This window comes from Felis catus, chromosome A3 (genome assembly GCF_018350175.1).
Source record: "Felis catus isolate Fca126 chromosome A3, F.catus_Fca126_mat1.0, whole genome shotgun sequence".
Taxonomy (NCBI): Eukaryota; Metazoa; Chordata; class Mammalia; order Carnivora; family Felidae; genus Felis; species Felis catus.
The window spans coordinates 63,585,347-63,611,907 of record NC_058370.1 but is presented as its reverse complement, the minus strand read 5'-3'; the positions used below and the strand labels follow the sequence as shown (position 1 = coordinate 63,611,907).

The following is a 26,561-nucleotide window of genomic DNA, read 5'->3' as shown; positions in this document are numbered from 1 at the left end:
GGATGCTGGGGAGGGGTGGGGGGTGGGGAAAGGTGACAAGCAGCTGTTAAGCGTGGCTCAACATTAAGCAAGGCTTCCGAGCACTTGTCAGCTGGAACAGCAACTCTGCCTGACGTTTCCACTGACCCACCTGTGACATCACAGTTGGGCTGGTGTGAGGGGGTTTGAGCAATGGAAGAATGACTATGGGAAGAGGCACTGAGGAGTCATGAAGCATCCCTGATGCTGTTCGGTTTTGATTGATAGCTTATAGACAATGCTTCTTTTTGGTTTTTTTGTTTCTTAGAGCTTTTAAAAGATATAAATCTGAAAGTGTAGTTATTTGCATGATTTATTGTCATAGGGAGAGGTATCTTTCCTAATCCCTGTGGCTTTCCCATAAGAAAAGATGGGGGCATTACCTGGTATTCTGTGACTCTAGTAGTGTAAATGTGCCCAGCTTGTCATCCCAGGAGAACTTTAGGCAGTCTTGAGACGTTGTCTTCAGGCCACGGGATTCATGACTGCCTGAATAATTATAGGTGCTCCTAACATAGCCAGTATTCAGACCCATGGTATGTAATACCAATAATTACTATGAATTAAGTGATACATAGGTAAAAGACAAACCAGGGCCTAGTTAGTTTGAGCTCCCAGATGAGGACTGGGAAGGTCTTGGTGCAGGTGCTTAGAAGTTGGTATCACTCTGGAGAGTGACAGAGGCAAAGCCACTTGCTCCGAGTTAGCAGATTGGGCTCCCCGCTGAGGGTGATGGCAGGGACCATGGGGCCTCCCTGCTGGACCTGATGAAGCCTCATTCTCTGACATTCAGGAACATGTTGACTCTAATCCATGATGTAAATAAACCATGAGCCTGTCTAGTTCAGGCTGAATGATCCAGGAACAGATCATTTACAACCTGATCATTTTTGAGTAAATCAGGGTTGGCTGAAAATTGAAGACCTTGGTAATTTAGACTCTTGCTACTCAGTGTAGCCCACAGACCAGTGTCAGCCTTGCTTTTGAACTTGTTTAACATGTAGAATCTCAGGCCCAGCTACGGAATTGGATTCTGCATTTAACAGGATCCTCCTGGTGGTTCATGTGCACTTTAAAATTTGTGAAGCACTGATCTTGAAGACCATACAGTCTTTGAAAAACTGCCCATGAGAAAGTTCTGTAAGATTTAAGAAAACAGGGAAGTGTAAGCATACAGGTCAGGACTATTTTTGATTAAAGTCAGATATAGAAAGTCAGAATCATTTCCAGTGGTAGCATGCTGTTAGCAACATAGCAAACACTTTGATTAAATGACAGCAATGTTTGTTGAATGCCTACTAAGCACTGGCTTAGCCAGCACAATACTAGGTGCAACAGAAGACTCAAAGAGGAGTGAACAGGAGGTGCTGCCCTCAGGCCTGCAATTCTGAAAGTTAAACATCTCTGAAAGTCAGAATGTATTTGTAACTCTTCTAGCAACATGCTGACATGAACTCAGTGGCAAAATCAGATGTGAACCCACACGATGTTCCCTGTACTTTTCCTACATAAACACTCCTGTTTAGCAGAAATATTAATGTGCTTGGTTACAGGTGGAGTCCCTAATCCCATTGTGACAAGTATGGTCTGTGCAGTGTACAGACTTTCCAAAATCTGTAAATTGCCACATTCCAAAATACATCTGGCCCTAAAGCATTTCATATGATGGATTGTGGACATAAATCTCCAGATGACTTTTATTCAAGAAAGTGTTAAGATTAGTGTTATAAAGAAGCACAGTCACTATGTTGGGGAATATAACAATAATAACAACAACTAACACATACTCAGCACTTTATGTCAGGCACTAAGAGCTTTAAATATACCAATTCATGTAATCCTTTCAATCATTCTATAAGGGTGGTACTATAACTATCCTTGTTTGTAGGTGAGCAAACTGAGGTACAGATGGGGTATCTTCCCTACCCCAGCCAATTACAAAGGAGACCAAGAGCCAGTTTGTTTGAGCGGGGAGAGCAGCTCTTGGAGGACAACTCTTGGAGGACAAAACTCTTGGAGGACAGATGAGCAGAATTCCAATGGATAGAAAAGGGAGCAAGGGCATTCCAGGAAAAGAAAGAGCAGGGGCATAAGTTCAGGAGCAAAACGACATAAAACCTTTCCAGAGAAAAGATGCAGTTGTGCTGTGGGAATGAAGGATTGTAAAGAGTAGTGAAAAATCTGGCCCCTCTGGTGAGATGGTGAATGCCAGGCTAAGGAGCTGAAGTGGATTTGATAATGGAATGGGACATAGGAGAGAAGTCTGAACCAGCGAGTGACCCATCTGTGATGGACTCTGGAGGGTGAGGCTGGCCCGCTTTGGCAGCAGACTGGAGTTAGGGCAGAGACCCTGGAGCCTTGGCAGCAGCCTATGGGAAAGGCAGAGGCCTTGCTGAAGAGAGGAGCAGTGGCAACAAAAGGGGATTCACTTTGAAATACTAGGAAAGTAGAATCAAATGGGCTTAGAAACCATGGATTTGTTGGTGGTAAAGAAAGTCATAGAGAATGCCTGAGTTTTCCATCTGAGGGAATGGGATGGTGACAGCATCTTGACAGGAAAGAGCACGGACTTGGTTTTGAACATGTTGCATCTGGTATGCTACAGGACATCAGATGAGACACGTCATGCTGAGGTTTTGGTGGTAGGCTACAGCAGAAAGAAAAAGAGGAATAAGAGTAAAGGCCTGGGAATGGATTTTATAGGAGAGAATATTGGAAGGGGAGAAGGCAGTCTTGAGTGTAAACCTTATTTATTTATTTTTTTGAAAACATTTTAATGTTTATTTTTGAGACAGAGCATTAGTGGGGGAGAGGCAGAGAGCGAGGGAGACACAGAATCCGAGAAGCAGGTTCCAGGCTCTGAGCTGTCAGCACAGAGCCTGACATGGGGCTCCAACCCATGAACCGTGTGATCATGACCTGAGCTGAAGTCAGACGCTTAAGTGACTGAGCCACCCAGGTGCCCCAAGTGCAAACCTTAGGAGGCACCTTTAGAGTGTGGGAAGCAGAAGGGTGATCAGGGAGGCAGAAGGAGTAACAGGACCAGGCAGCATCAGAGAAACAGAGGGAGGAGAGCATTTCAAGGAAGTGTAGTAAACTCATTCATATTGCAGGGGTTCGAGGAGATGAAGCATCAGATTAGGATGTCATTGGCAGTCTTCCAAAAACAAGCTTCAATATGTTGGTGGAGGTGCAAGTCAGATTTACAAGAGAACAAGTAAGAAGAAGATGCTGCTTGGAAGCTCTTGCTTCCAAGAGATGGAAGAAGCAGATGCTGCTTGGGAAGCTTGGTGGTGTAGGGTAGGATGAAGGGAAGGCAATTTGCTCACATGGTTATCAGGCTCAGGGAATTGATATTTCAGGATATGGTAAATAACACCATCTGGAAAAACCATTAGATTGAGAATAGATGAAACTATAGCAAAATAGGATAAGTCACAGATCACGTTTCCAGAGTAGAGCAGGGTAGGGATAGTGGAATCAGGTAACATGAAATCAAGGAGCAAGTAGATAGGATCAACTTGGCAATGATAGGGGGAAAAGAGAAAGAATGAGCACAATACATGGAAGATAAAAAATAGGGAAGATAAAGTTAGCAAGAAATTCATAAAATGGGAGAGGATTCCATCTGCTGAGCACTGGAGAGAGTTTGAAATTGGGGAGATAATTTAAAATACAGGTATATATTAGCCATGAGGGAAGTGTTATTGGAACCCAATAAGCAATGAGAAAAAGTAAGGGGTCTTGGGGCCGGCTGAGGCATAGTGGATCTGATTAGTACAGGATTATGCCCTGTTCAGCACACCTACAGGGAGAGAACCTAAGTGAAATAACAGGGCTCCCAGGTGTGGGGATTGGGAAGGCAAAGAATAGCAGAAGCAGGTAAGGATCTGAGGCAGTGAGGGCTTAGGGGAAACAGGAGACAGGAGGGATGCCATGATCAGAGAGAGCACTTTTATTTTTTTATTTTTATTTTTATTTTTTAACGTTTATTTATTTTTGAGACAGAGAGAGGCAGAGCATGAACGGGGGAGGGTCAGAGAGAGGGAGACACAGAATCTGAAACAGACTCCAGGCTCTGAGCTGTCAGCACAGAGCCCGATGCGGGGCTCGAACTCACGGACCGCGAGATCACGACCTGAGCCGAAGTCAGACGCTTAACCGACTGAGCCACCCAGGTGCCCCGAGAGAGCACTTTTAGAATCTGAAATTTTGGAAGTAGAACAGTTTTGAGTAACATTGAAGTTTAAGACATGATGAATAATGAAGATTAGGTGGATGGAACCACTGGAATTGATCAGGTTACCTAATTAGGAGGCACTGATGTTGGTGGTTCATCAAGAAGGTTAAAGACCTTGAGGATAATGATAGTGGACAGGAGTGCAAAGACTGACCCTGGTCCAGATGCTATAAAATCCTCAAAGTTGAGAGAATGTTGTAAAACGATTACACGGGGAAAGAGGATTAACAGTATAAGCAAACCTCATGATTTGTATAAGGATGGAAGGCCTTGAAGAGTGGTAAGCAGGCATGCTTATAAGACATGCCAACTCCTTTTCCTTACTCTACAAATGGAAGAAAGGGCAGCCATGTCTAATGGTTGTTGAGGACATGCTATCACCAGGGGAAATGTATGTAGTGGAAGGAATGTAAGTTAAGGGGTATGGACATAGGGAAGTGTGTTTATGAAAATGAAGATCAAATCAGTGGAAGGGGCTGGTAGAATAAAAGACAAGAATGGAATAGAGTCAATGGAGGTAGCGAAGGGTTTTCACGTGGGCAACAACCCCGCATGATGGGGATGAAGTGCAGGGATGGAGGGGCAGAGAAGCCCATGGAGTGAGCCTGGGAAAGTAGGCTAGCTAGAGTAGGAGCAGTGCTAACTAGGCAGAACATGGTTAATTATGGAGAAGCCCGGAGAGTTCAACAACCCTATTTATTGCACTAGTTGCGACCATTGTCTAAGTATTAAAATTTTCCTGTGAGAACTGAAGGAGCTGGAAAAGGTGGCACACTAAGTTGGAGCCAACAGAAACAATGTGTGGTAATGAATGGTCTCAGATGTTGGCTGTGTTTCGGAAAGGCCTTTCAAAGGGGAGTTTGGCTTACCCTGCAAACGCTTCCCACCCACTAACCACCATGAACTTATTCGTAGAAGGCAAGTGTGATATTTTTATTAGATAACCCTTGGAGAGGAAACTAAAGATTTTATGTTTTTCTAGGACTCTGGGTTTATATCCTGAGGTTGCCAGATTTGGGTATTTCTCTGCTGCTCTCTTGGCTCCCCACTTGATCGGTGAATTTCTAAGTCTTGTGCTACTTGGTATGGTCCAAAACCCAAATGTGGTCAATAGCATGGTGGCTCTGCTCTCTATTGCTGGGATATTTGTAGGATCTGGATTAATAAGGTAAGATACAACAATTCAAAGGATTTTCATGGATGATTTGTTGTTAATTGTCACTTGATAATGACGTTATAAGGCATTCCAGAGGAGAGCTATGTGATACTGGCTAAAGGTATCACCTTGTGGTCTGGAGTATTTATAGTGCTTGTTTACCATTGTTATTTAGACCTTGAACTGTTTACTATTTGTTCAGTAAAGTGTCTTCACACTGAGGATCAGGAAATGACAGTTGAGGCACGTTATCCATATTTGATTCACATGTAATAACAAGAGGAGGAAAACCAATCCATCCTCCAGAAAAACTCCCTGCCTGTATTGCAAGCTAAATAGCATGCATTTAATCCATTTTTGCCCTGGCACTGTGGTGTCTCTATTCTGGTTCTCAGTTCCCAGTTTCTTTTAAGAAGTAAGAACAGTCAGATAAGAGCTTGTGTGATAAAGGACCAATCAAGAAAATACTAGGAATAGATGACACACACTGAATGTTAACAGAAATTATCTCTGGTAATATTTTTTCTTCATATTTTCCTTTATTTTGTAAATTTCTACAATAAACATTTTATAAGCAAGAAGTATATATACACACATACATACATTTTAAAAAAGCAGTAGCAGAAAGGGTGAAAATTTTTTGAAGGGCGCCAGTAGTCCCAGGCAGGTAATGTGAGCAGGACCTGTAAGTACACTACGGGTCCCTGAGGACATGTGATGGTGGTTGCTTCTTTGACTTAAACTCACCTCATACTTAACTTTGCTCCAGTCAAACCACTGTGAAGACTCACAGGCCACACGTGGCTCCCTGGAGAGCAAGGCTGCCCGGAATTAGAGATTTCCTCTAAGCACTTAGCTGCCACATGGGCAAGTCACTTCTATCTACATTAGTTTCCTCACTTAATAAATGAAACTAATGATCTTGGTCCCACCTTCCTGAGGGGAGTATGAGGAGCAAATGAGATAATCAACAGGAAGACACTTCATAAGCTGTAGTGAGTTCTAGCAAGTGAAGTGTTACAAAGTGAAGTGAGCTGGTTTTGATCAAAGAGGATTATTTTTACACCACCATTATTACACTGTATTTGTGTTGCTTAAAAAATGCTCAAGTCAAATCACCCCAAGGGTATGCAATCAAGCCAGCAAGGTATAGACCCACCTTGGGCAGGATCTCCACTTGAATATTTGAATCATTACATATTCCAGTCCGTCTGGCACTATTTTGTGTATTTGGTTTGTTGGAAAAGGGAATTCATTGTTTGAAAGAGAGGCAGTGGCCAACATTACCAAAGACTCTCGGGGTTTTTGCAAAACCTCAATATCCCAAGGTTTCACCTGGGTTCCACTCCCATCACTGAAATGAAAATCTGCTCTTCAAGGACCACATCAACCTCCTAATCATAAAGTTCACATTTTTCCAAGTCATCACCTTTCCTGACTGACTGCCCGCAACATTTCCATTTTTGGCTATCTCCTCCTTTAAACACAAACAGAAATAGCTTTGTTCTTTCTGCTTACAAAATAATGCACGTTCTTGGGGGAAAAAATGTACACAATACAGAAGTGCATAAGGAAGACTAAAAGTTACCTGAAGTATTGCAACCTTCAGTTAAATTTTGTTGTGTATCTTGTTAGACTTTTATATAATCTTTAATAGAAATGAGATTATGCTGTTGTAGAGGAGTTAAGGATGCATTTAACAGTATAATGTTGGACAGTCCCATGTCAGTAAATTTAGATCTATGTTTCCTTCCTCTCTAAAGTACTCCAGGGGCTTCTATAATGTAGCCTGATTGTCCTCCTGTGTCTTTCATGGATCCATTTGTCTCCATTTGCCAGCTGCACGAAGCCTCTCTGATGGTCCCTTGGCTAGATCAGCTCTCTGGGAGCCTGTCAAGTGCCGCTTAGGTTGCAGCCTTCCTCCTTTTTTTTTTTAAATTTAATTTGTTTAATGTTTATTTATTTTTGAGAGAGACAGCATGAGTGGGGGGGAGAGGCAGAGAGAGAGGGAGACACAGCATCTGAAGCAGGCTTCGGGCTGTGAGCTGTCAGCACAGAGCCTGACGTGGGGCTTGAATTCACAAGCTGTGAGATCATGACCTGAACTGGAGTCAGACACTTAACTGACTGAACTACCCAGACACCTCTATTTTTTTTTTTTTAACTTAAATTCAAGTTAGTTATAATACAGTGTAGTCTTGGTTTCAGGAGTAGAACCCAGTGATTCATCTCTTACATTTGACACCCAGTGTTTATCCCGAAAAGTGCCCTCCTTCATGCCCATTACCCACTTAGGCCATACCCCTACCCACCTCCCCTCCAGCAACCCTCAAGCTTGTTCTCTGTGTTTAAAACTTTGTTATGGTTTGCCTCCCTCTCTGTTTTTATCTTATTTTTCCTTCCCTTCCCCTATGTTTATCTGTTGTGTTTCTTAAATTCCACATATGAGTGAAATCATGGTATTTGATTTTCTCTGACTTATTTCGCTTAGCATAATACATTCTGGTTCCATCCACATTGTTGCAAATGGTAAGATTTCATTCTTTTTCATCACTGAGTAGTATTCCTGTGTGTGTGTGTGTGTGTGTGTGTGTGTGTGTGTGTGTGTGTAGATGTGGTAAAGATATATATATATATAATATATACATATACATATACATACACACATTTCTTTATCCATTCATCAGTCAATGGACATTTGGTCTCTTTCCATAATTTGGCTATTGTTGATAGCACTGCAATAAACATTGGGATGCATGTGCCCCTTTGTATCAGCATTTTTGTATCCTTTGGATAAATTCCTAGTAGTGAAATTGCTGGGTCATAAAGTAGTTCTATTTTTAATTTTTTGAGGAACCTACATAGTGTTTTCTAGAGTGGCTGCACCAATCTGCATTCCCACCAGCAGTGAACAAGGGTTCCACCAACATCTGTTGTTTCCAGAGTTGTTAATTTTAGCCATTCTGACAGGTGTGAGGTAGTATCTCATTGTGGTTTTGATTTGTAGTTCCCTGACAATGAGCGATGTTGAGCGTCTTTTCATGTGTCTGTTAGCCATCTGGATGTCTTCTTTTGAAAAATGTGTATTTGTGTCCTTTGCCCATTTCTTCACTGATTGTTTTTTGGGTGTTTTGTTTGGGAAGTTCTGTATAGATTTTGGATACTAACCCTTTATCTGATGTTATTTACAAATATCTTCTACCATCCCTTCAGTTGCTTTTTAGTTTTGTTCATTGTTTCCTTAGCTGTGCAGAAGGTTTTTTATCTTGAAGTGGTCCCAGTAGTTCATTTTTGCTTTTATTTCCCTTGCCTCTGGAGACATGTCAAGTAAGAAATTGCTGCGTCCAAGGTCAAAGAGGTTGCTGCCTGTTTTCTCCTGTAGGATTTTGATGACTTTCCTGTCTCACAGTTAGGTCTTTCATCCATTTTGGATTTATTTTTGTGTATGGTGTAAGAAAATGGTCCAGTTTCATTCTTTTGTATGTCGCTGTTTAGTTTTCCCAGCACTATTTGCTGAAGAGGCTTTTTTTCCATTGGATACTCTTTCCTGCTTTGTTGAAGATGAGTTGGCCATATATTTGTGGGTCCATTTCTGGGTTTCTGTATTCTATCCCATTGATCTATGTGTCTGTTTTTGTGCCAGTACCATACTGTCTTGATGATTACAGCTTTGTTAATACAGCTTAAAGTCTAGAAATGTGATGCCTCCCACTTTAGTTTTCTTTTTCAACATTAATTTGGCTATTTGGGATATTTTCTGGTTCCATACAAATTTTAGGATTTTTTGCTCTAGCTCTGTAAAGAATGCTGTTGTTATTTTGATAGGGATTGCACTGAATGTGTAGATTACTTTGTGTAGTATTCACATTTTGACAATATTTGTTCTTCCAATCCATGAGCATGGAATGTTTTTCCATTTATTTGTGTCGTCTTCAGTTTCTTTCGTACACTTTCTATAGTTTTCAGCATACAGATCCTTTACTTTTGGTTAGGTTTATTCCTAGGTATTTTATAGTATTTGGTGCAACTGTAAATGGGATTGATTCCTTGATATTTCCTTCTGCTGATTGATTACTGGCATATAGAAATGCAGCTGATTACTGTACACTGATTTTGTACCTGCAACTTTGCTGAATTCTTGTATCAGTTCTAGCAGTTTTTTGGTGGAGTCTTTTGGGTGTCCCATGTAGAGTATCATGTCATCTGAAAAGAGTGAAAGTTTGACTTCTTCCTTGATGATTTGTATGCCTTTTATTTCTTTTTGTTGTCTGATTGCTGAGGCTAGGACTTCCAGTACTGTTGAACAACAGTGGTCAGAGTGGACATCCTGTCGTGTTCCTGATCTCAGGGGGAAAGCTCTCAGTTTTTCCCCATTGAGGATGATATTAGCTGTGGGCCTTTCATATATGGCTTTTATGATGTTAAGGTATGTTCCTTCTATTCCTACTTTCTTGAGGATTTTTATCAAGAAAGATGCTGTATTAAATGCTTTTTCTGCATCTACTGAAAGGATCATATGATTCTTATCCTTTCTTTTATTAATGTGGTGTCTTATGTTGATTGATTTGCAAATACTGAACCAGCCCTGTAACCCAGGGATAAATCCCACTTGATCATAGTGAATAATTCTTTTAATGTACTGTTGAATTCAATTTTCTAGTATCTTGTTGAAAATTTTTGCATCCAGATTCATCAGGGATATTGGCCTGTAATTCTCCGTTTTAGTGGGGTCTTTGATTTTATTTTTTTATTTTTTTATTTTTTTGAATTTATTTTTTTTTAATTTTTTTTTCAACGTTTATTTATTTTTGGGACACAGAGAGACAGAGCATGAACGGGGGAGGGGCACAGAGAGAGGGAGACACAGAATCGGAAACAGGCTCCAGGCTCTGAGCCATCAGCCCAGAGCCCGACGCGGGGCTCGAACTCACGGACCGCGAGATCGTGACCTGGCTGAAGTCGGACGCTTAACCGACTGCGCCACCCAGGCGCCCCAGGGTCTTTGATTTTAGAATCAAGGTAATGCTGGCTTCATAGAAGGGGTTTGGAAGTGTTCCTTCCATTTCTATTTTTTGGAACAGTTTGAGGAGAACAGGTATTAACTCTTCTTTAAATGTCTGGTAGAATTCCCTTGGGAAGCCATCTGGCCTATGACTTTGTTGGGAGACTTTTGATAACTGATTCAGTTTCTTTGCATCTTTCCTTTAAAAGGATGGCATCCTCTTGAGGGCAGCAGCAGTGCCTCATTCATCATTATAGTTCTCAGTGGCCAGCCCAAGGCCTTGAACCAAACAGATTGGCAAAAAATATTTGCTGAATTGAGTGAATGAATGAATGACTACTCTCTTGGACTGTGTACATACTGGATCAGTCACCAACTTCTGTTGGGTTTCTTCTTTGCTGTCAAATCACAAATGCATGTGGAGCCTTTACTTCTATTTCACCCTGTGTAGTGCACTGCAAGATGAAGGCACACGGTTCCTACCTCAAGGAGGTAACCCTCTGGCTAGCTGAGCAATCAGCCTGTCATGCCATCATCCTGTTGCAGGCCTTTGTCATCTCATACTTGAACTACTGCTGTAACCTCCCTTTTGCTTTTCTGCTTTTCCTAATCTGCCCTTATTCTGGTCCCTTCTACTTGCTGGTGCCACATTAATTACCTTAAAACACTATTTTCATGGTCTTTCAGTGTCAGCTCACTGAAAGGCCTGGCTGTCATTCCAAACCCAGCTCCCATGGCTTCATAGCCTCTGTTCTAGCCCTTCTGGCCCTTGAGTCCCATGTGCAGTCCTTGACATGCCTGTGCTCATGCCACCCTTCCTTCCTGGAGTGTCCTTCCTCTTCCCTCCTTCCTCCCCAGATTCCTGCCTGTCCTTTCCAATTAGCAGCCTCTAAGTTGGCGAATTCAGTTTTGTGCCTTAGAATATTGCCAGTAACTCAAAGTCATGGGGCTTGGGAGTCCCTTGAGAATAGGTTAAAAAAACAACAAAAAACCATAAATACTAAGTATGAGAATGTCATGGACATGTGGTGCTAGATTTTTATACTTGGCACAAATTGTTTACCACTGTGTATTTTTATAGTCTTAAGGGTATATATTCTGTGTCCCCAATTACACTGTGAGTTCTCTAGGGGAAATTTCTTTTGAATTCCTCAAGCACTTAGAACTAGTGCCTTGCATATAGAATTTATTACATATTTTTTGATTGACAGAAGTTATATAGTGGACAAAGGAGGCCATAAGGTCAGCATGGAGTTTCTCCTAAAATAGACTGAACCGAGGGGACAGAGTTCATTTTCACAATGAGTGTCTGCTTGCTCCCTCCATCCTCTCCTCTTACAGTTAATTTTCACTTCACACACTAGCTCCTTCAAATCTTTGTTTAATCACAAATATCCTCCTTTAAAGTGATGTGTTAGGTGTGTTTTCTCTTTCATGTTTATATCAGTGGTGCTTATCAAAAAAAAAATTAGACACCAATCCATCATCAGGGGATTGTTAAATTAAGGTTTCTACTATAATGGACCACCGAGCTATAATTAAAAATGATGGAGTGCTATGCTTACTGACTTGGAAGGCTGTCTGACATATGTTTGGTTGAAAAAAGCAGGTTAGAAAAGAGCATGAAGAATATGATTCCAATTATGTAAAATTTTATAAACATACGTACACACATTACATATATCATCAAAATATTAACCATGGTTATTTCTGGGCAGTGGTATTTCTTTGTACTTCTCAGTATTGTTTGATGTTTTGTATAGTGAGTGCAATTTTTATAATGAGAGATAAAAACTATATTCATAACGGGAAATGTAAAATGAGGGTTGTCTTTCTTTTCATTTGGTAGGACTATTACCAGAGCCTGTTGAATTTCATCTCTATTTCTTTCTCTTCAGAAACACAGAAGAAATGTCCCTTCCTTTTAAAATCCTCAGTTACTTTACATTCCAAAAATACTGCTCTGAGATTCTTATAGTCAATGAGTTTTATGGACAGAATTTCATTTGTGGTAAGTACTCTGTTTTGGAATATAATCTTTTTTACATACTCCTCCGAGGAAGCAATTCCCTGAGGAAATGTATTTTTTAAACAAAAGCTGTATTTTATAATAGATTTAAAACCTGTTTTGAAATAAAAGTCTGTTTCTTTGATTTTTTAATTTTTTTTAATGTTTATTTATTTTTGAGACAGAGAGAGAGCATGAGCAGGGAAGGGGCAGAGAGAGAGGGAGACACAGAATGTGAAGCAGGCTCCGAGCTGTCAGCACAGAGCCCGACATGAGGCTCGAACTCACAAACTGTGAGATCATGACCTGAGCCGAAGTCCGGCGCTTAACCGACTGAGCCACCCAGGCGCCCCAGTTTCTTTGATTTTTAAAATAAAAGTCAAGTTAGTCACCTGTCAGAGGCCAATAGCTTAAGGCCACTCTTTTGTTTGTAGAAAATGATAGCCCTGGGGTGCCTGGATGGGTCAGTCAGAAGAGCATGTGACTCTTGATCTCGGGGTTGTGAATTTGGGTAATCTACAATGGGTGTAGATTACTTAATAAAATCTTCAAAAAAAAAAAAAGATAGACCTAATGTATGCTGAGGTAAACCCCTGTATACTCTGGATGGAGTCAGTTTCTATACCTAGTGAACAGAACAGATTGAAGCAAATTGCAGTGGCTTCCTTCCTAAAATGTATGTAATATATATATAGCTGAGTAAAGCCATTTTTGGCAAAAGTCTGTTTTCCTAATCCCATGAGAGGCAGTGGGAACATAGTAAGGTCCTTCTGGCCATGGAAATCCCAGGCCACTTTGTGAAAACAGCTAAAGAACAGGGCAGAATTTAGTAGCTATTTTAGATATTTTTAGGTGGTAACATCTAACCTTAGGATATTCAGTACTAGGTGATCATAAGAGATCATGATTTTTATCAGTACTATGATAATGAGTTTATACCCCAAATGGAAACAAACCCATTTCCATCTTCAAATGAAGCCAGGACCCAGAGCACCCACTATTGCTTCATCTAATAATGAATTCTGGATTCTCTAAAATGTCCTCTTTCATGACAAAAGATACTTAGCAGACAGTTGGTAAATACTTGTTGATTAAATTACCTGGGAAGCATCATATCTGACACTGTCAATCTTCCTGGCAGGCAGCTCAAATGGTTCTGTGACAACTAATCCAATGTGTGCCTTCACTCAAGGAATTCAATTCATTGAGAGAACCTGCCCAGGTGCAACATCCAGATTCACGACAAACTTTCTGATTTTGTATGCCTTTATCCCAGTTCTTGTTATCCTAGGAATAGTTGTTTTTAAAGTAAGGGATCATCTCATTAGCAGATAGTAAAGAACATTGCTGCAAAAATGGACCTTACACCCCAAATGTGCATGACTACTTGGAATGTCTAAACTAAGAAAGTCACATGTTTCTTGATAATATAAAGTCTTTTAAACATTAAAACTCCCATCTGTGCCCCTTAGATCCACACAGGTCATGATATTCCAACTTGCAGGGACATGTGATATTTGGAAATTGTGACTGAGCTGGTCCAAATATGTAAATATCAAGAATTCATAAAGTTATGGGAGACTGGTGAGACTATTTTTCTTTGTTCCAGATGCAGAAAAATATATCAGTTAAAAAATTATGCTTACAAACAAAAAAAATTAGGCTTACACTTGATACAAGATTTGGTAAGAAGACGACATGTGAATGATCACTCACTGTAAATAACAGAAAAGAGAATTGTGGGTTTGACTAGAGCAAGCATCATGCAGAATTAGGTAGGAATTCTTTCATTATCATTTAAAAACCTACATGAGGGGGCTGAGTTACTCAACCACATTAAAAGGATGTTAGGCAGATGCTGGATGATGAAGACCCCTGAAACAGAGCACCTGGTGATTTTTTGGGGGTAGTTAAAATGAAAAACTAGGAATGGGCTGAACTAAGAACACATACCAGACAGACCTCTGGTAATGTTTTTAAAGATGAGTTTGCTATTTTTCCACTTTTCACTTGTGTATGTTACTAGATAAAGTGTATGCATTGAGTAATGGCATCTTTAAGGCTAGAGAGCAGGTATTAAAGTCCATACAGAAAAGATGTTCAACTGACACAACATTTACACTAAGAAGAACCAGGTTACACATGTGGAATTCAGATTCTTGAATTGTAAAGGGAAAGAATGCTGATAAATACAAATACACTTATTTTACATATTTTTCGGGATGAAATGATGTATATAGATGATTAAAAATGAGTTCTGTACTATCTTTCTGATTGTCAAGTAATTCATGCACAAGTCTGAAAAGACACTGTCTCAGTGTTCCCATGGTAACTCCAAGGGAGACCAGCTTAGTGAGTACATGAACTTGTTCAATTGCTGTGACCTAACTTGTAAAGAATGATAAATTATAGCATTTGAAATGTCTTACATTATAGTAGAAAAGATCATTTCATTAAGGAGACCATAGTAAAATTCTGTTTCTTAGAATAGTATTTAAGGATCTGGAGACATTGGCAAATTACCAGAATAGTATTGTCAATTTTTGTAAAAGGTCTTTGACACTGATGATTATGGTGTAATAGTTACATAATGCCTTACAGATTATATATGTCACATCAGTTATAGATAATTCTGGAGATGATAATCTACTAAAGTAGTTCAAAGAGAGTCCCACAGGAACCTCTTTTGAAATCTCTGATTTCAACTTACTAAAGATATGGGTGTGCACTGTAAGTGGAAACATTTCTACTATTCATATGCAGATGAATTTCATTCTAGCTCAGAAACATTTGGAAAATTGACATAGCATGTGACTTCAAGCTATTAAATGTTAGTGATACCACCTTAGAAGAACACAATGACTTTCAACATGCGACAGTCTGTGTCTTAAGTCAAAAATGGACAGTGATGTGTAAGACAATCAAATTATATAATAGAAATTTCTATTATTATTGTGGAATAGGCTGTTTCTTCCCACCAAGTCAGTGATGTTTCTGAGATTATAATGTTCACTATTAAAGGGAGCTCTTTCTTCACAGTACTCAGTCAGGGTGCCTGTCTGCTCCTAAGACTGAGGTTCTTCAGAAACATGCTAAAAATCCTGTTGTTAAGAGGGCTGGACCCACATGCATTGCAACTAGTTGATGAATCTTACTTCACTGCAGTGATCAGGTATTTTGCTATCCACTCAGATACCGCTCATCAATTTTGGTGTTCTTGGGGTTAGTGTGCTTATTTGAAGCTGGGTATGGTATATTAGAGCAAACATATTTTATAATGGAAGGGGAAGAACACAGACTCAGTGACTTTCCTGGTTAATGACAGTAATTCTGCTTACTCCAAATTGAACTTGGCTAGCAGACACACAAATTCATAGGCTCGAGAAACTTCGTAAAGGCTCTTTCACCTTGGAAATGATCTCAGTTATTACCAGTTCATGAAGCTTTGGCCTGCTTACTAATAACATATCTCCTTAAGGTTACCTGTTCTTCAAAAAGTTATATTCATAATAACTATGTCAGAATCATTGGAGGTGCTGACTAAAAATGCAGATTACTGTACTCCATTCCAGACCCACTGATTCAGGAACTCTGGGTGTGGGGAGTCAGGAATGTGCATTTTATTAAGTTCATTTACTTATTTTGAGAGAGTGAGCGGGGGGAGGGGCAGAGAGAGAATCCCAAGCAGGGTTCACACTGTCAGCGCAGAGCCCGATATGGGGCTCAATCTCACAGGATCATGACCTGAGCCGAGATCAAGAGCCAGACACTTAACAGACTGAGCCACCCAGGAGCTCCAGGAATGTGCATTTTAAATAGGTACTTCAGAGGGTTCTGGGTGGCTCAGTCAGTTGAGACTTTTGATTTGGAATTGGGTCATGATCCCAGGATTGTGGGATTGAGACCCACGTCAGGCTCCATGTGGAGCTTGCTTGGGGTTCTCTCTTTCTCTGTCTGCTGCCCCTCCCTTTGTGGTTTCTCTCTCTCTCTCCCCCCTAATAGTTTACTTCAGGTGCTTCTTGTGCCTGTGTTTCAGAATTAAATGATAGCACCTGTGCATGTGACCCTGATTCTGGTTTCCTATCAGACATACCTGAGAACATACTTCAAGAAGGAATGTGTCTAATATAAATGCTTAAACTCACACTCGTAACTGTTACTAAAGGCTCTCGCTTTCACAGTCCTCAAACCATATAAGCAGAAACCTATAAATGCTGAACTGAGTACATACTAGATAAACACATTAGAGGCAGGCAGAAGATTCTTTTTATTTAAAAAAAAATACTGCCTGTAATTACACAACTTTCCCCCCTTTTTATAGACTTAAAAGTATCCAGGGAGTTGCACTAATACAAGAAATTCCACTTTTCCTTTAACAAATTAGACATCTTAACTTTCTTCACTTATTACCATAATAGCTAATTAATAAAATAAACTTACTTGTATTTGGGAAAGAATAAATACACTATAGTTGAATTATGTTCAAGAATCAAGCTCAATTTGTTTCCAAGACTTGGAGGAACTTCTTTTGTATTGTTCCAGTTCCTAAAACAAAAATATATATTACTTGAAGAGAAAAACTTTAAAAATTAAACTAGGCGCCTTAATGCTGCCTTAGCATCTTTTAGGTATGACAGTATATCCTTTGTGGTATTATCATTTTCAAAACTTCTGGACAATTCTGTAAATTCTTACAATTAGGATTTTCTAGAAATGTAGTCTTCAGTGTTTCTGTGTAGCCTAAGCAACACTTTAGAGATCCACTTCTTAAAGACGAAATTACATACTATATATACATATAAATTGTCTTTCAACTATTAAATGCATTTGTCATACTTTAAGTATTTAAAAGTGATCTTATTTTTTGTTTCCTATTTGTCAAAACTGTTGAAGTCAGCAAAATATCTGTGTTTAAAATGTATATATCCTTTGACCCAGTGCTTGTACCTTTCAAAATGTGTCTCACAGAATAATAGAGTGCAAGAACATAAACAGAAGGATATTCACCGCACTGTGTATACTGGTGCACACATGAAGGCAACTTTCCCAGTAAGGGAAGACCTCAGTGCTCATTCGCACATGGCTTCATGGGCATCTGGCAAAAGTAACAGCAGTCCTATGTGTCACACGAAGAAAGCAGATCGGTGGAGAGAGGATAGGATACTTCCACTTTCTATGTTATATACTTCTATGTCTTTTGAGGGTTTTTTTCCCCACCAGCAAGTATATGTTACTTTGACAATTCATAAAATCCAGTATGGGTGGATACCCTTCATGAGATGATTGATATGCAAAGGGATCATCCCTAAGGGGATTGCCTCCTGGCCTCTTACTTGTTGTTCCTTGTCTCAATAACTGTACAAAGATTATTTCAGATGAGCGAAAAGTGGTTACTCTGCAAGATAAGGCAACCACTGCCCTTTGGCTAACATAATTGAAGTTCACAGTTCCTATGAAAAGAAAATTCCATTCTCATTTTCAGAAAAACTGCAGATTGTCTCTTTCATACCTATACTCAAGTTGTTTCAATTTAAATGTTAAAACTTTTAAAACTGAAGACTTCGTGTTTAGATCACAACTCCAAAGTAGTCTTTACAGCTTGGTTTTGTTTGTTTTTTTTTTAAAGGAAATTAATTCAGTTCATCAGTTATCAAAGAGTTCAAAGATGTTTAACTCCCAAGGAATAAACAGTAATCAGTTATCTTGTTTTTAACTGCAAGCACTGAATTATTTTTACCAATGGTAAGGGTGAGGACATTGTTTAAAATTCTTTGCTAGAGATACCTCCCTTCTGCAGACAGCAAACTGAGAGAAGAATTGGGCTGGTCACACAGGTCATGTCAGGGAAAATAAAGAATGACTGGTGTGATACACAACTCACCATATCCACAAGACCTTCAGTACTGCTGTCATAGGAATTCAAAATAATATGATGATGCTTTAAAGGAAGAACAAGTAAGATTTTCCTTACACTGCAATTCTTCACGGCTACTTTAGAAAGCCATTTTAAAAGTGAACACAAAACTAAGAAAGGTTTTCAATTTGTCTCAAGAACCTCTAAAGTTTTAAGGGCACCTGGGTGGCTCAGTCGGTTGAGCGTCCAACTTTAGCTCAGGTTATGATCTCACAGTTACTGGGTTTGAGTCCCATGTTCAGGGTCTGTGCTGACAGCTTAGAGCTTGGAGCCTGCTTCAGATTCTGTGTGTGTCTCTCTCTCTGACCCTCCCCTGCTCATGCTCTGTCTCTGTCTCAGAAATAAACATTAAAAAAATAAAAAAGATGTGGTATATACACAACATTACTCAGCCAAAGACAGAATGAAATCTTGCCATCTGCAACAACAAGGATGGAGCTAGAGAGTGTAATGCTAAGTGAAACAAGTCAGAGAAAGATAAATACCATATGATTTCACTCATATGTGGAATTTAAGAAATGAACAAAGGAAAAAACTGGGGCTGTAGTTAAGCGTCAGACTCTTGATTTCAGCATAGGTCATGAGCTCACGGTGAGACTAAACCCTGAATGGGGCATTCTAGTGACAGTGCAGAATCTGCTTTAGATTCTTTCTCTCCCTCTCTGTCCCTCCCCCCACTCACACTTACTCTCTCAGGATAAGCTTAAAAAGAGCAAGAAAACAGCAACATGAAGAAAGAGCTGAGGACAACTGGCTAGATTTTCACCTAACACAGACGAATTCTTTCATAGGCTGTGTTAATAGTGAAGAATGCTAGGTATTGTGGGGTTGCTTTCCAGCTCCACTCCAAATTCCTTCGGTTTTAGGTCAGGGAACATGGATCTGAATGTGAAAAGTCATGATGCTGAGAAACATCCCAGCCCTTTTATAATACCTGTGCATATAAATGTAATAAAAGAGATCAAACTATGTGACATAAACATAACAGCAGTTAAGTCATTGACTCCTAGATACTAATTCACGATGACTTCCAACTAATCTTTAGTCAATTGCACACCTAATAAAGGTTACATGAGGTCATCTATTTCTACATCATGCCTCTCACTTTGCTACAGCAATGAAACCCTCTATTCATGACACAGTTTTCAAAAGTCTTGTGGACTATGTTTAAATAAAATGCTTTGCTTTCTTATTCTAGGGCCCCTGAAGGTGAAAGGCTAGTGCTGAGAAAATCACTCTAGTCACTGCTCCAGTGGATGGTTGTGTTCAGGTTACACAGCAGTGTGACTGTCCCGAGTGACACAGCACTACAAATCCCACCTGAGAGGTTGTTAGGGCATCCCATTTATAGCGCCTACTTGTGTAAGGTTGGATTCTGCACAGTGTCCCACTTTATCAAACTAGAAGGAAATCTAAGAAAATCTAAGTATTGGGTCATGATGAATTTACCAGCTTCTGCATTCTTACATGACTTGTGTATCACAAATGGTACTAGCTAGGCATATATGGAACTCCATCTCTCATTTTTTAATGTTTGAGAGAGAACGAGCAGGGGAGGGGCAGAGAGAGAGGGAGACACAGAATCTGAAGCAGAATCTGTGCTGAGCTGTCAGCACAGAGCCGAACGTGGGGCTCAAACTCACAAACCAGGAGATCATGACCTGAGCCAAAGTCAGACGCTTAACCAACTGAGCCACCCAGGTGCCCCATTCAGTGTCCATTTTTAATCGCTTTCCTGGGAGAGCCTATGTTTATGTGGTTTCAGACTGGATAGTTCTGAGTTTTTCTGGTACAAGAAAAGTTTTAAGTATGTAATGTTTTAACAAAAAACAAAACCTTTTAATCCCACAAACAAAAGCATATTACGAAACTGTCTCCCCAACAGCAAGGTAAGAATCACTACCCCTCTTCAACATAAAGTAAACGGGAGAATCCAAAAACAGTATGTGAACATTACGTCATGTCTCGGTGCTGGAATGGCAGGTGGCTTAAATTCCTTTTTATGCACATCAGAATTTTATTGTTTTATAGAGTGAAGATGTGCTATTTCAATTTTATTATTTTTTTTAATGTTTATTTTTGGAGAGAGACAGAGTGTGAGCAGGGTTGGGGCAAGAGGGAGAGAGACATTTCAAAGCAGGCTCCAGGCTCTGAGATGTCAGTACAGAGCCCAATGTGAGGCTCGAACTCATGAACTGTGAGATCATGATTTGAGCCAAAGTCAGACGCTTAACCAACTTAGCCACCCAGGCGCCCCTCAATAATTTTAAAAGTAAAAAACAAACATTAAATGAGAAAAATCTATGTAATTCCAGATGTATTTTGTGATAAAACTCAAGATGCAATAAAATGAGTGTTTAGGATAATACCTGATCCTTCTGCATTCTCATTTCGTCAACTTCTCTTTCAGCATACTGCGGGTCTCTTGCGGGGTCCTTGGTATCTTTTAGTGTGTTGATACTCTGAAATTACAATTCGAGTCATTTCATGCCCAGACCCCCAGTGACTACTGCCTGCCTCAGCCAGCCATTGGGGCCCATTCAAATTCTACCAGGCCCTCTCCCGCCCTCTCCTTCTAGCCACTATCTCTCCCTCTCAGGAAGCCTGCAAGCTGCATTTGAAAGTGGAGTGGGAGCTATGTCTTGCCCACCTTTTAAGTCCCAGTGCCTTGTGTACAATAGACTTTTGGCACATACTTGATTTTTGAGCATGTGAATAGAAAGCAAAGTAATCATAATAAACTCAGGAACACTTCCCAATAACTGAGTAGTGCAAAAAAGTCTTGCTTTAAAAGAACTAGAAATCTATACCTTTGGTGGAAAGACCCTTTCATACACTTTTTTCCACAATTCCATTGGTGAACGGGCATGAAGCTTTCCAATGTCATTATCAGGAACAGGAGGAGATCCTAGAATTGGAAGTTGTACTCCAAATGACTGCACTGATTAAAACTTGACAAACTATCAATAAAACAGATGACACTTAGAAAAGCATAAATCCTAGATCAGTCATTTCCCTTCTCCCTAACATAGCCGCTATTAAAATTTACCCCAACACAGTATAGCATGACCACTTGCCCCAGATTCTAGCACCAGAGGAAGAGGAGACAAGAGTAATGAGTCAACTGTGATTCTCTTTCCCCACACGTACACTGGTGTCCAGCAAAAATACCGAGTTTGGTATTCTCATGTGTTTGTGAATTTGTATGTAAACAGACTGTCTTACATGCTACTCATTAGAATGCAAATTGGGACAACTAATTCGGGGAAGTAATTTGGCACTACTACCTCCTATGTAAATACAGAAAAAAAGTCGTATGTTATTACCCAGAAACCCGTTTTTGGTGTTTAACCCAGAAACACCTGCACACACGTATTAACCGTTTCACACTGCACCATCGTTAGTGTTAGTGAAAAATTGGCCACAAACTGTCCATCAGTAAAGGCACAGTAAACTAAATTATGCACAGCCATGCTCTGTAACTGTGTCCAGCAGTCAGAATACCAAACAGACCTAGCTGTGGCACTATTGTGGAAAAACCACTAACACACATTGAGTAGAAAAGGAAACTTTAAAAATAATAGCTAGAGAATGATATAATTATGTTCAAACAAATAGTTTTTTCTACAACATTCACACATATAGAAAGTGGTCTGGAAGTACACATATCAAACTTGATTCTTATGTACTGTTTTAACATTTTATAATGAGCACGCCTTTATGTATTGATTATATAATTCAATTTGAAAAATTGCTGCCACTTCTTGGCAGTTGTCTATAATCTTGAGATTTCTAATTCCTTCTCTTCTACCATCTACATTGTTGATCTTTCAGTACCTCTTTACCACTTTGGTGGGAAAGACACTAATGCGATCCACCAATCTAATTCAGCTTTCCTAAGTTTCTGTTTGTCCTCATTTGTGTGTGTGTGTGTGTGTGTGTGTGTGTGTGTGTGTGTGTGTAGTAAGTTCTATACAATTTTATCACCTTTGTAGGTAAACATCCAGTACCTCAGTTAAGATACTTACTGTATAGTGCCATTGTTTCAGGATCCTATGTGTTGGCCTTTTATAACCACACCACTCTCTTCCCAATCTCTTCTACCTCCCCACCTACAGTCCTGTCCCTAACCTCTGATCACCATTAATCTTTCCTCCATTTCTAACATTTTTTTTCATTACAAAAAAATTTAAATAAATAGAATCCTATTGTGTGGAACCTTTCCTGATTGGCTTTTTCCCATTCAGTATACACTTGGATTAACCCAAATTATTGTGTGTATCAACAGTTTGTTCCTCCTTTTTGCTTAGTATTTTACTGTATGGATATACCATAGTACATAGTTTTAAACAACATCTCTGGTTGTTTCTAGTTTTGTGCTATTACAAATGAAGCCACCGTGAATATCTGTGTACAGATTTTAATATGAACATAAGTTTTAATTTCTCTTAAATGCCCAATAATGCAATTTCTAGGTCATATGGTAGGTGCATGTTTAGTTTTATAAGAAACTGTCAAACTGTTTTCAAGAGTGAAAACTACCATCTGACATTCCCACCAGCAATGTGAGTATCCAGTTTCTCTGTATCCTTGCCAGCATTTGGCATTGTCACTATTTTTTGTGAACTATTCTGATTAGCAAATTGTGGTTTCAATTTGATTTCCCTAATGATTAAAGATATTAAACATCTTTTCATATGCTTGTTTGGCATTTCTATATCCTCTTTGGTGAGATGCCCGCTCATATCTTTTGCCTATTTTTTAGTTGGATTCTGTTTTTACCGTTAAGTTACATATTCTAGATACTAGTCCTTTGTCAAATATGCAGTTGAAAATATTTTCTCCCAGAATGTGGCATGTATTTTTATTCTTTTCAAGTGGGATTTTAAGAGCAAAAATTTTTAATTTTGATGAGGTCTAAGCTCCATGATTTATTTTACATCCAAGTTAGTTAGCATGTAGTGCAATAATGATTTCAGTAGAATCCAGTGATTCATCCCCTACATATAACACCTAAGTGCTCATCCCAACAAATGTCCTTCTTAATGCCCTTTGCCCATTTAGCCCACCCCCCCACAAACCCCCCCAGCAACCCTGTTTGGTCTCTATATTTGAGAATCTCTTCTGTTTTGCACCCTCCCTGTTTTTTAAATTCAGTCATTCTCGTTCCTTGTCCGACCTCCAGCTATTTACAGGGGCATTACCTGGCAGTACATACCCTGATTCTCACCGCGAATGAAATTAAGTCTTTGTGATCACTCATTAACCACCTCTATTCTTTTCATTCCAATTCAATCTATAATCTCATTACAAAGATCTACATTTGAAGTCCAGTCAACTTTAGTAAGAGTAATAGGTGATGGGAAATAAAAAAGAAAACTCCTATCTACTAGAGTGTTAAAACCAAACTTCTAGCTACAGGGTAGAAGTTTGCTAGGGCCCAAACCTCCACAATGAAAATAGCTTCTGTGGGAAGATAAGGAGCTTGATTATATAAACTCTTAACAATTCTTTTCGCAAAAAACAAAACAAAACAAAACAAAAGAAAAAAAACAAAAAAAATTCTTTTCACTTCATGAGCCTAACATATCCATACGTTTAGGAAATATATCCCATTATTTTTGAAGCAAGCTATTTTCATAATGAAGAATTAAAGCATACATAATTAGTACAACTGTTCTTTTTTGGTTTATTCCAACACTGGAATCTCATATTTTTCATCACTGCCCATAATCTGTAGCTTTGAATTTCCTGACCACTCTATGTTTCTGGTTTTCTTCTACACCCAACAAGCTAAAATTTAAAAGTACCTGGAAATCAGTGAGGGAAAGGAAATACATGCAAATTTTTTAGTGAACTAGAAATCCAAAACCAGTCTCTTATGTGCAACATTCCTTCCATCCCAAATATGTCAATGTGATGCATGTTGCATCAATACCGTGTATACAAATAAACGCATAAGAAGTAACAGCAATGATAATGAAATCAGAAATGGTGGTATATTGGAGATGAAGTGAATGTAGGGTAGGATAAAAATCAATAAGCAATTAAAAAAAGATTGAACAATCTTAATAAGTTCACCAACCTATTTGACTTAAAGAATCCAATCCTGCTGTGATAAACAGTGGTTTATTTTGATCCACACATATTGATTTGCTACATGGATAAGAAGAAAAAAGAGTCTAATTTAGTTTAGCAATCGAATATCCTGCCATGCTCTACTGTAAATACAAGAGCCAGGTTTTATGTCTAGCTACTGGTGAGAGAGCACACTGCTCCTAAATGAATGAGTGAATATCAACTTAAATTATTTCAAATATTAAAGTCTGGCATTAATAAAGGCTTTATAGGGGGGAAAAAAGTGACAGACGCAAATTACCTTAAATGACAACCAAGAAAAGGAGCAAGTTTAAGAAAAATGTACATACTACAATCATCAATTCAATTTCTATAATCAATATAAGAAAATGATAATACAGGGAAAGCTACTAAGATTACAGAAATAAAGTAAAAGAAATCAGGGAAACAAGGGTAGTAGTATGATTATTTTATCCTAATCTTTAGGCATTACATAACATTTTAGTTATAATATTTGAGAAATATTTAACATAGGAAATGAGAAATAATATGAAATTATTTCTCTAAGAAGAGCCACCTGGAGGCCCTTTCCTATCAAGAAACAAAGCCTGATATGAGCAATAATCAGAGGAGATTATTATTGGCAAAAAATAATAAAAAGATATAAAAAATCTATTTTAACAGTACCTTCTGTCAATGCCAAATGCTAACTGGTTGATAACTCCACGTATTTTTAGTAATAGAGCTTCTGATTTACTGGTAAACTAAAAAAAATCAGGAGAACAAATTATATGCTCTGCTTTCAGATCACAGAAACAGGTAAAATAAATACGGCTTTGAACACGTGCAAATTGCAGACAGAATTACTATTTATTTGCCCAACACACACTTGTTTGAGTAGACAAAAAAACCTGAATAAAGGAAAATAAAGAAGTCTCAATAAATTTTAACTCGCTCTTCACATTTTATGAGTGCATGATACGGAAGGGACTGGTGTTTATGCACTGGTCATTTCGGCTACTCCCACATATGGCTCATAACTATTGCCCAAATGCAATCTGGTTGGTAGAAAATAGAAGGTTTACATCATAAATAACTTTTCCATCCAAGGGCATAGTACTGTCTTCCAAAAGGCCAACATGGAGGCTACAGACTAATTCAACAATACTGATAGTCATTAAAATGATCATTTAACTTTTCAGAATTGCCTTTGAGCCTGCAAAACAAGTTCCTGAAGATTCTCAGTGGTGGTATATAACCAGAGTGACCATAACCAGAACACTTCAGAGAATGAAAGGGGTGGGTACTATTAATAATTAAGTTGAGGGGCGCCTGGGTGGCTTGGTCGGTTAAGCGTCCGACTTCGGCTCAGGTCATGATCTCACAGTCCGTGAGTTCAAGCCCCGCCTCGGGCTCTGTGCTGACAGCTCAGAGCTTGGAGCCTGTTTCAGATTCTGTGTCTCCCTCTCTCTCTGCCCCTCCCCTGTTCATGCTCTGTCTCTGTCTCAAAAATAAATAAACGTTAAAAAAAAAGTAATAATTAAGTTGAGACATCAGGTGAAAATCAGGATATGTGGCTGGTTACCCTACAAATCTTTTAAGACTAGATTTGTTTTTTGGAAATACCAAAAGTTACTCAGCCAAGTAAGAATAGTTAACATGTATGAAAGTGGGAAAAACAACCATGAACCAAAATGACATGGAATTTTATAAGGCAAAGAAATCAGTTTTCAGAATAAGATTCATTCTGGATTAAGAACAGACTCTCTCCGGGCACCTGGGTGGCTCAGTCGATTAAGTGTCCGACTTGAGCTCAGGTCATGATCTCACAGTTCGTGGGTTCAAGCCCCGCATTAGGCTCTGTGCTGACAGCTGGGAGCCGGGAGCCTGCTTCAGATTCTGTCTCCCTCTCTCTCTGCCCCTCCCCCACTCATGCGCTCTCTCTCACATGCGCGCGCGCTCGCTCTCTCAAAAATAAATAAAATAACAAAATAATAAAAAAAGAACAGGCTCTCAGGCAAATTATTCATGTGAATATATAAAATTTAATACATTGACTTTTCAAAATTGAAATAATTTTAATACTTCCTTTGAAAGAAGGTTTAAAAGTATAAAAACTAACTGAATTTTTAAAACACAACTTCA

At 39.2% G+C, this 26,561-nt stretch overlaps 2 protein-coding genes across 9 annotated transcripts in view; one reads left to right on the top strand and one right to left on the bottom strand.

Moving 5' to 3' along the window:
• ABCG5 (ATP binding cassette subfamily G member 5) overlaps positions 1–14,691 on the top strand; it is a 42,375-nt gene extending 27,684 nt beyond the window's left edge. For all 6 annotated transcript variants that reach the window (XM_045054155.1, XM_045054154.1, XM_045054153.1 and 3 more), the window contains 3 exons: positions 5,241–5,426; positions 12,315–12,427; positions 13,566–14,691. In XM_045054155.1, coding sequence (XP_044910090.1) covers positions 5,241–5,426; positions 12,315–12,427; positions 13,566–13,759 — 493 coding nt within the window. In that variant the 3' untranslated portion in view covers positions 13,760–14,691. The remainder of the gene's footprint in view (positions 1–5,240; positions 5,427–12,314; positions 12,428–13,565) is intronic.
• Positions 13,487–26,561, bottom strand: part of DYNC2LI1 (dynein cytoplasmic 2 light intermediate chain 1) — a 41,867-nt gene continuing 28,792 nt past the window's right edge. The window contains exons 9-14 of one of the 3 annotated variants that reach the window (XM_019827128.3): positions 25,104–25,180; positions 24,424–24,494; positions 21,149–21,246; positions 20,708–20,800; positions 16,865–16,969; positions 13,487–13,711 (exon numbers count right to left, since the gene is read on the bottom strand). In XM_019827128.3, coding sequence (XP_019682687.2) covers positions 16,907–16,969; positions 20,708–20,800; positions 21,149–21,246; positions 24,424–24,494; positions 25,104–25,180 — 402 coding nt within the window. In that variant the 3' untranslated portion in view covers positions 13,487–13,711; positions 16,865–16,906. Of the gene's footprint in view, positions 13,712–16,672; positions 16,970–20,707; positions 20,801–21,148; positions 21,299–24,423; positions 24,495–25,103; positions 25,181–26,561 lie in introns of those variants that run through there. The other 2 variants (XM_006930070.4, XM_045054157.1) reach the window with 2 other exon arrangements.